The sequence below is a fragment of the Chelon labrosus genome (genome assembly GCF_963514085.1).
Source record: "Chelon labrosus genome assembly, chromosome: 3".
Classification (NCBI taxonomy): Eukaryota; Metazoa; Chordata; class Actinopteri; order Mugiliformes; family Mugilidae; genus Chelon; species Chelon labrosus.
The window spans coordinates 23,681,885-23,691,263 of NC_140339.1; the positions used below are offsets into that span (position 1 = coordinate 23,681,885).

The window sequence follows — 9,379 nt, forward strand, 5'->3', positions numbered from 1 at the left end:
CCTGTTAACAAAACTGCCCCATGGTATTGTTCTCAAACTCATAGTTGTTAGTAAAAGGCAACCTTCTGAATTATTTGTGTTCCTGTGAAACATCTGCAATATCAGCAAATACATAAATAAAACAGGCCTGAACTATCCAATATATTTCAACTCATAAACCTACAAGTTTATGCTATAAGAAGTAGTCAACATGTTACTTTGTCTAAACGATTCTGAAGTTTATTTTAATACATATTTTACTTGTTGACCATACATTTTGTTAATTTAGTATGCTCTTATAAATGCATTTCCCTCTTGTGGAATATACGTGGAATAGGGGACACTGTTAAATTGATGGCCAAAATAATCACCTGTTAACAAAATAATTCCCCAAAATATGCCAAAATGTTATCACTGCTAGTACTTATTTGCATTTGAACCGTTTTTGATGCTGTGAAAAAATATCCGATATATTTCAATTCAATGAGAAACTGACAATTTGAATAACCCTGCAAGAAATATGACAAAACAATTACATTATTCAAAATATATTTGTGTAACAGGCTTTGCATATTTATGTAAATGTATTTGCTGAGCATGTATTTTTTATAAAATCTAATATGACCATATAAATGCATTGCCAAGTGCTGCTGGGGGGGTCAAGGAGATAATAATGTCATAATATAACATCAGTGCAACGTTTGCACTCAAAATCTCGCGAGACGACGATGATAATTGCTGTTGGGTTCTCTCCGGTGCGTCTTGATGGCTTGCTGGACAGTGGTCAGTGGGGACAGTTCATCAGACAGAGAAGCTGCTCCAAAGCCGCCGACGGGATGCTTCTCCTGTCTGTGGGTGTCGGGCCTTTTCGCAACCGGGTCCTGACAGTTCGGACGTGGAGCCGAGACTTGACAACTATTTCAGCAACTGTTCGCAACTGTGGGACACTCAAGGCGGTAATGACATGTTTTTGTTAATATGTGTTTTTTTTTTATTTATTTTTTTTAATAATATTAAACTTCTTGAAATTAATATTCTCAAAACAGATCAATCCTAACTTTTTCCCCTTGTCAAACTGATTATCCATGGTTTGCAGGAGCATGATCCCTGTAACTGTGTTGGAGGTCTGTCGTGGGAAGGACAGTCTCCATCAGTGCAGGCTGCAAACCCTGAAACCTCTAAACAAACAAACAAAGTGCAGCAGCACTGTTTGTGTATCTTTCCTCAGCTGTTTGTGCTCTCATGGAAGATAATGCCGTTTATAAATAGGTTTCCTCGGTTTCATAATGTTCTTTTTGGAGGGGGTGTGTCTCACTTCTTGTTGGGGGAGATAAGGAAAGACCCCAGTGGAGCGTATGCAGTTATTGTTTAAAACAACATGAAATGTGCATGAAATTGGTAAAAGTAGTGGACCTGTTGAAATGGGTGATTATTTTTTTATCTTTGTCTTTCCTTAATAATAAGATGTAATATTAGTTCTGTGTCTGGGCCAAGTTATTATCAATACTTGCTTCAGTGGTAGTCAGTGAAGCAGAGGAAATGAACTTCCAGATTGAGTACTTTCACTTGATGTTTTATTGAGTTCAGATGTACTTTGAGACACAGTATATTGTTTGATTTGTGTTTTCCGTTCAGAGGTGGAGCTACACTTGTCCTGGACTGAACAAAGATAAAAGCAAAGACATCCCACAAGTTTTCCCTTAATTAAGCTCTTCCTCAATTTGTTGTTTTTTCCCCTTGGTCAGATATGCATGGTTGACAGAGCCTGACTGTTCATATCATTTTACGCTGATATGAAATAAACTGTTACATAAAATTACTGACGCATAAACTTCAGCGCTAACTATTTAAATTCTCATATCTTTTTATTTGTAGTTGACATAGAAGCATGTTTCCTCACAGGTAATTTGATTAGAGCAGTTGTATGGTGGATATCATTTAATTTTAGTTGAATTTAGTTAAGGCTTTCATAATAACTGAATCATTATCTATTAGAGCCAGATGACAGACATGGAGGTAAATGCCAAGTGAATTTTACAACTGTTGTCAGAGTCATGTATAAGTGGGTTATCTATGACGGGGCTGTAATGAATTTATGGAGTTAGCTGAAATGTGACACAGTCCGGTGTGTCCAAGCTGTAATCAGATTTCAGTCATGTAAATAATGTTGAGAAAAGCCAGACAGATTTCTGTCAGTAACGTGAAATCATGAATGCATGAGTGGTTCACAACACCCACAGGTACTTATATTAGTTTTTTCTACCATTTTACATTAGGTGTAGCCTTATGCTGTTATCTCTTCTTTAAACTCATGTTTTTGCCCCTGCCTTCTCTACTAATATATTCATCATAAGGTATTTGTATTTCAGAAGACATCATACATCCAAAGGAGACGGGGAGGATTATATCAACACAGTTTCGTACTCACTCGGCTAATGAGCTCTAACAAGCCACCAAAAGGTGGAGTATCTCCTAACGCTGTTACATTACATAATGAAGCTAAATGAGTGCACCCAGTGACCTTAAACTGAGAGCGTGAGACGCATCATTACATTCTTCTCTGTGTCTGTTACTGATTTGAATCTAGGTTTTGAAAAGTTTCCCCCAAGGAGTGAAGAAAGTACAGGCCTCAATAAATCAGCTGGAGGTGAGAAAAAGGTGTCACATTTACTAGCGGCACCATGCAAGTCATGTATTGTTAGCTCTGCTGCAGTGGATGATTGGTTGATTGTTGCTGTTTAGATGAGGAGGCCAAAGATCAAGAGCGTCGCAGAAGAGAAGGGAGGGAATCAAATGACGATAGGGACGAAAGACGAAGAGGAGGGAAAAAGGAGGAATCCCACTGGTGGACGCGCTTTCAGGTGTGACTCATGACCTGAAGTTTATCAGTCATCTCATCAGGTTCTCATTAAATTGTGTCATGTGGTTTTAAAAGTAAACTGCAAGATAAGATAAGATAAGTTAAGATAAAGAAGAATGACATGATAGATTAGTAAAAATCCCTACTACTGTAATATTCTTCTGACATACTGGTCCACTAGGATTAGGTCTCATTCTTCTAAATCTCCCTCTAATACTGATCATCTTACATATTCATTTTTTTCTGATCTAAATTGTTTAGGTTATGCAATTGTGTAAAAAAAAAAAAAAAAAAAAAAAAATTATAAGCTATCATCCAATCATATCAGGCAATCAGGAATATGCCGTAGCGCCCTTGTCACACTGCTGTTGAAAGAAAGCTCAGTTCATCTCTCAGGCAGCTTCAGGATGCTCTCAAAAACTAGCTAACTCTAGTTAGTAACTAACTCTCCTCTCTCTTTCCGTTCCTTATCCAACAGGATGATTTTCTCTTGTATAAAAAAACATTCCAGAACCTTGTGTTCGGTGCAGCTGGCATGGCGTCTGCATTCTTGTACTTTCACTGTAAAGAAATCGGGGTCCAGATCTCCTGGAAGGTTTTTGTCCATCACTTCTTGAGCAGAGGCTTGGTGAGAGTGGCAGATATTGTTTTAGATCATCCCAATCTGTGTTTCTCTTGTCTCCAAACATGTGAACACATAGTGTTTGTGCTCTATACACAGGTGGGCCACGTGGAAGTTGTCAACAAACAATATGTCAAAGTATTTCCTGCGCACGGAGTGAACACATCAGAAGTGGTGCGTGACACCATAATGCTGTTATATGTACAATGTTTGGTCAGTCCCAACGCTGGGCACTGATAACGTAATATGATCATTGCACATAAATACAAATATATTTGATTTCATGCATTGACTTTTTGATTGGATTTTTATGACCAGGAATAATACTGAGAAGACTATGAACTAAAATCAACACAATTTTATTTGATTAAATCATGTTTCCTGTGTGTTGTTTTTGCTCAAATAAAATGGTTTGCTGGAATTCCTAAAACTCAAAATTAAGATAGATTCAAGATTCAAGATGTTTATTGTCATATCCACAGTAAAAACAGCACTTTAGATCATACAATGAAATTCTTACTTTGTAAGGCTCCCTTACAAAAACAAGACAAGAAAGAATATAAAAAAAAACAATAGACTAAAACAAGGTGCCTAGATAAGATAACTGATGTGTTTTCTTACTTTTCTTCACGTCTTCCCTTTAACCAGTGTTTTGGTTTCTGAATGACTTGAATTTTGAGGAAATGATAATAACATCTTTATCATTCACTTGTCGACTTCTATCTTGTGCAGTGTTTGTATGACAGCTGTGTGCCTCCCCAGGCGGGCTACTGTCCATTTGGGGAACCAATTATAATACAAGATAAAATACGCTATATGTTGTACATTTGAGTTGTCTTTATGTTTCAGAGCTATTTGTGGTTCAACATTGGCAGTGTGGACTCATTTGAGCATAACCTGGAGATGGCTCAGCGAGAAATAGGTCAGGACTCCACACAGAAAATACCCATACTCTATAGCAGTGAAAGTGACGGGTGAGAGAATCAGACCTTAATATTAAAGCAACTTTTATTACATACTGTTTTAATCATTCGTGTGCTCGTGTGGATCCTTGGGCTAATTGAGGTTCTCTTTCCTACCCATAGGACGTTCTTTTTAAATGTCCTACCAACTTTACTTCTGGTTGGCTTTTTTCTGTTTGCCATTCGGCAAGGACCAGCAGGTATGGGGAGAGCAAACCCTTTCAAACTAAGTAAATCCAAAGCCAAGATAGTGAAAGACAAGATCAGCGTGCGTTTCGAGGATGTTGCAGGCTGTGACGAGGCCAAACTAGAGATCTTGGAGTTGATCAACTTCCTGAAGAATCCACATCAGTACCACAAGCTGGGAGCCAAGATCCCGAAGGTGTGTTATATTATTGTAATGGAGGAATTGTTGTTATTAAACACCACCAACAGATTTAATGCACTTTAAGTGAAACTCCACATTAGTAATCTGATCTGTAATACCTAATGTAAGCAACATCTTTGTTTCCAGGGTGCAGTGTTATCTGGGCCACCTGGAACTGGGAAGACCTTGCTGGCTAAGGCTGCTGCAGGAGAAGCCAACGTCCCTTTCATCACAGTCAACGGTTCTGAGTTCCAGGAAATGTTTGCTGGCGTGGGCCCAGCGAGGGTCAGTACTGAGCTAAAAGCTCAACTCTTCAAACTGAATGATTGGTCACATGTCGATCATGCTCCTGTTTGGCCAAATCATCTGTAAACACAACAATTATTTTGATTGATGAATGTTGAAGATACGTTAATGCAAGCACTGCATAGTAGCACTGACAGTAGCAATACATTTATAAATGTGATTAACCACGCGACTTCTCTCTGCTCTGTCCTATATTAGATAAGAGACATGTTTGCCACAGCTCGAAAAAATGCCCCTTGCATTCTTTTCATTGACGAGATCGACGCAGTTGGCAGGAAGAGAGGCAGAGGGAACTGTGTCGACCAGAGTGAGCAGGAAAACACCTTGAACCAGTTGCTGGTGGAAATGGATGGTGGGCAATCACTTTTAGCCTTTCTCACATTCTCGGTGCAATATTTCACAATCTCTGTTTATGCTAAATGTTTTTGTCATGACAGGATTCAACAGTAGCACTAACATCATCGTTTTAGCTGGGACCAATCGAATTGATATCCTGGATCCAGCTCTGCTGAGGCCTGGACGCTTTGATCGACATATATACATAGGTAAAGTATAAGCTCTCATCTGAGGACTGCCTTCGCATTCCAGCTATCTTGTCTATCTTTGGTGGTTTATTAAACACACGTTGATGCATAAATGTATTACCACCACAGTTATTTACCACTGCACACTAAATGCAATTCATCTGTTCAATCACACGCACGCCCAAGCTGTATTGGTTTTCTGCCCGCTTTAGATTTAGTTTGACCTTTTTGACACATTTCCATAAAAACGTACTTATTGTCTGTTAAATTTAAGTCAGTTTTTCCTGTCTGTTGTGTTTGTATGTCATTGTAAGCATCTGTTGTATACTGTAGGCTTTTATCTTGGTTAACATGTTTGATGTCTTTCTGCCTGCTAAGATCTAATTTACTTGACGCCAGCACCACATGGTGGGTGTGCAGGGCAGTTTTCTCTCTGACAGACAGAATGATTAGATAACTGGAGAGATGGGACACACTGCTCCTCTTTGTGTTGTTTAGTTCCTGTCTTCCCTGTAGTCTGTCTGCTGTCACGGAAAAACAACTGCCACTCAGGCTAATTAATTTAATTGGTAATTAGATGTGTTCTTCACACACTTTCCTGCCTTTGTCATCCCCAGCTTTCAAGTTTAAAATATTTCTATTGAGAATGTTTCACAGTAGCTTATTGAAAAAGGTACTGTATAACATGTAGAGTACGCCTATGTAATAGTTGAATAATCTTCTGCACGGCCTGTTAATGTGAGATCCTCATGAAGTTCGGAGTCTGAGACAGAGTCAGCAAACTGTCTGCTTTAAACACAATGGCTGCATGCTTAATGTCCCAGAATGCACATGATATTAAAATCCCTGACTGCTTTCTTTGTCTTTTCCGCAGGCCCACCAGACATAAAAGGCAGGGCGTCCATCTTTAATGTGCATTTGAGACATCTGAAGTTGGACTCCAGTATAGATGTAGAGGCTTTGGCCAGGAAGCTAGCTGCACTAACTCCACGTTTTACTGGTAAGAACAGGAAGTTCGGACAAGTGCTCCATCAAGTCACCAGTGGATCTAAAAAAAACTTTCATAATAGTCTCTCTTTGTGTGTCTCAGGAGCACATATTGCTAGTGTGTGTAATGAGGCCGCTCTGATAGCTGCACGCTACATCAACCAGAGCATCACTGTTAATCACTTTGAGCAGGCAGTTCAGAGAGTGACTGGAGGTGAGTTTAACAACCACAGGTACACACATCGGAATGGATAGATAGATAGATAGATAGATAGATAGATAGATAGATAGATTAATTAATTTTTCACCAACATCTTGTATTGATGATGGGAGAGTCTGACCACTGCACAAAGCCTTCTCCAGCACATCCCAAAGATTCTCAATGAGGTTAAGGTCTGGACTCTGTGGTGGCCAATCCATGTGTGAAAATGATGTCTCATGCTCCCTGAACCACTCTTTCATCTGATCCCGATGAAGATGAATCCTGGCATTGTCATGTTGGAATATGCCCGTACCATCAGGGAAGAAAAAATCCATTGATGGAATAACCTGGTCATTCAGTATATTCAGGTAGTCAGCTGACCTCATTCTTTGGGCACATAATGTTGCTGAACCTAGACCTGACCAACTGCAGCAACCGTTTGATTTCACCAAAACGTTTTTGCCAATCACAATCACTCAGGATTTTTTTCCAACCACATTCCTTCCTGGAAGACGATGCTTCACCACTATCCTTCCAGTTTTTAATAATGCATTGGACAGTTCTTAACCCAATTGTAGTAGTTTCTACAATCTCCTTAGATGTTTTCTCTGCTTGATACATACCAATGCTTTGACCCTTCTCAAACAGACTAACATCTTTTCCACGACCACAGGATGTGTCTTTAGACATGGTTGTTTAAGAAGTGAGAAGCTACTCATTGCATCAGTTAGGGTTAAGTACCTATTTGCTTAGTTAAACCAAGGTCACTTTTCTCTTACCTGTATCCACGCACTGTTTACTTTATTAAGACATCCTCCTTGTTTTCAGGTCTGGAGAAAAAGACTCCAGTTCTGCAGCTGCCTGAAAAGACTACCGTAGCGTATCACGAAGCAGGGCGCGCTGTCGTTGGCTGGTTCCTCGAACATGCAGACCCACTACTTAAGGTATACAGTCCATTTCTACCCTGTTTTCACTTTTCTGCAGTCTTTTTTCTACAATCAAACAAGTATATCTTCTAATAATTGTAGTCATTCAATTATTTTTTTAATTAGACTGATGTATTCCACCAGGTGTCCATTGCTCCTCGGGGGAGTAGCTTGGGTTATGCTCAGTATCTCCCTAAGGAACAGTACCTCTTCACGCAGAACCAGCTGTTAGACAGAATGTGCATGATGCTGGGCGGTCGAGTAGCTGAGAAGGTGTTCTTTAATCAAATAACCACCAGGGCACAAGATGACCTCAAGAAAGTCACACAGTCAGCCTATGCACAGGTAATCGCTACAATTTAAAACATGCTTATTAAAAAAGAATTGTGTCGTAACCAAACTAAATTTTACCCAGAAAACACAACTACTGGTTATGTGCTGTGTTTTATGTATAAGACATAAGACTTTACTGACTATAAATGTTGAGTTCCCTCTTGGAGCAGTCATTTCTCTTCACATTTTAGGTTGTGCAGTTTGGAATGAATGAGGAAGTGGGTCAGGTTTGCTTCGACCTCCCTCAGCATTGCAGCGTACTAACAGGAAAGCCCTTCAGTGAATCTACGGCCCAGCTTGTAGACCAGGAGGTCCGCTTGCTAATAGAGGCTGCCTTCCAACGAACGCTTCAGCTCGTCCTGGAGAAGAAAGAAATGGTGGATAAGGTGCGACCACTTTCACTTTGCAGAGATTCATGTCAGAGACAGCTAAAGCAAAGTGGATGATGCATCTCTTTTGCATTTTGTGTAAATCCACTTTCAAAATCTGAATTGTCAGTACATGTGATCTCAAAGTCTCCCATCAGAAATACAGAATGCATACCAATGATTAACTGATATAATTTACTGAATAAAATATTCTTTACTATCACTGGCCATTCATTACAGGTGGCGAAACGTCTTTTACAAAAAGATTTCCTCGACAGGGCCGACATGATGGAGCTGCTCGGACCTCGCCCCTTTCAAGAGAATTCCTCATATGAAGAGTTTATTGAAGGGCTGGGGGAATCAGAAGAGGACACATCGCTAAAAGAAGGGCTGAACGACTGGAACAAGAACAAAAGAGATGAAAAACACCTGCAGAATCAGCACAACAAATCAACTCTTTACCTGTAGATGAGGCATCAAGGTGAATATTCCACTGAATTCGTTTCTCTTAATGAACCTTGTAGTTCAGACTATAGCCTGTCAAAAGTCTGATCATGGTTTATTTCACTGACCTTCATGCAGTGTGCACTTTTTTTGTTGTTTTGATCTGACCAGACTTTGGGACTTATATTTTGCCAGATGAGCCGTCTAATCTGTTCCTTCACGCTCTAGTGCAATCTTGAAGTTCAATTATTTTGACAAACACTACAAATAAATAGTAGTCATGGGCAGTTAAGTTGTTAATAAGTATTTATGTATTAGCTAGCACACTCTGCTGGTATCAGCATAAGGGACAGATAAGTTAGATTTTATTCTGAGGCTTGTTTTATTTATCCAACCTTACTCGGTTTCAACATGTTTGCTGCTTCCATGTGGTTGAGATTTCTACAAAGTAATACATTTATTAAGACAAGTTGGAGTCTCATCCAAACCTCCTTTTTAC

The 9,379-nt window shown here is 39.5% G+C and overlaps 1 protein-coding gene across 1 annotated transcript; it reads left to right on the top strand.

Annotated features, from left to right (window-relative positions):
- Nucleotides 1-653: 653 nt before the first annotated feature.
- Nucleotides 654-8,904, top strand: LOC311510114 (mitochondrial inner membrane m-AAA protease component AFG3L1-like; the record flags this gene model as incomplete). Its single annotated transcript, XM_084575059.1, has 17 exons — nt 654-935; nt 2,349-2,439; nt 2,567-2,626; nt 2,722-2,840; nt 3,318-3,467; nt 3,561-3,635; nt 4,311-4,435; nt 4,547-4,805; nt 4,938-5,075; nt 5,295-5,448; nt 5,534-5,641; nt 6,495-6,620; nt 6,711-6,821; nt 7,638-7,753; nt 7,880-8,080; nt 8,260-8,454; nt 8,677-8,904. Exons 1-17 carry the CDS (start codon nt 708-710, stop codon nt 8,902-8,904), a joined length of 2,484 nt encoding a protein of 827 aa, XP_084431185.1. The 5' UTR covers nt 654-707.
- Nucleotides 8,905-9,379: the final 475 nt, after the last annotated feature.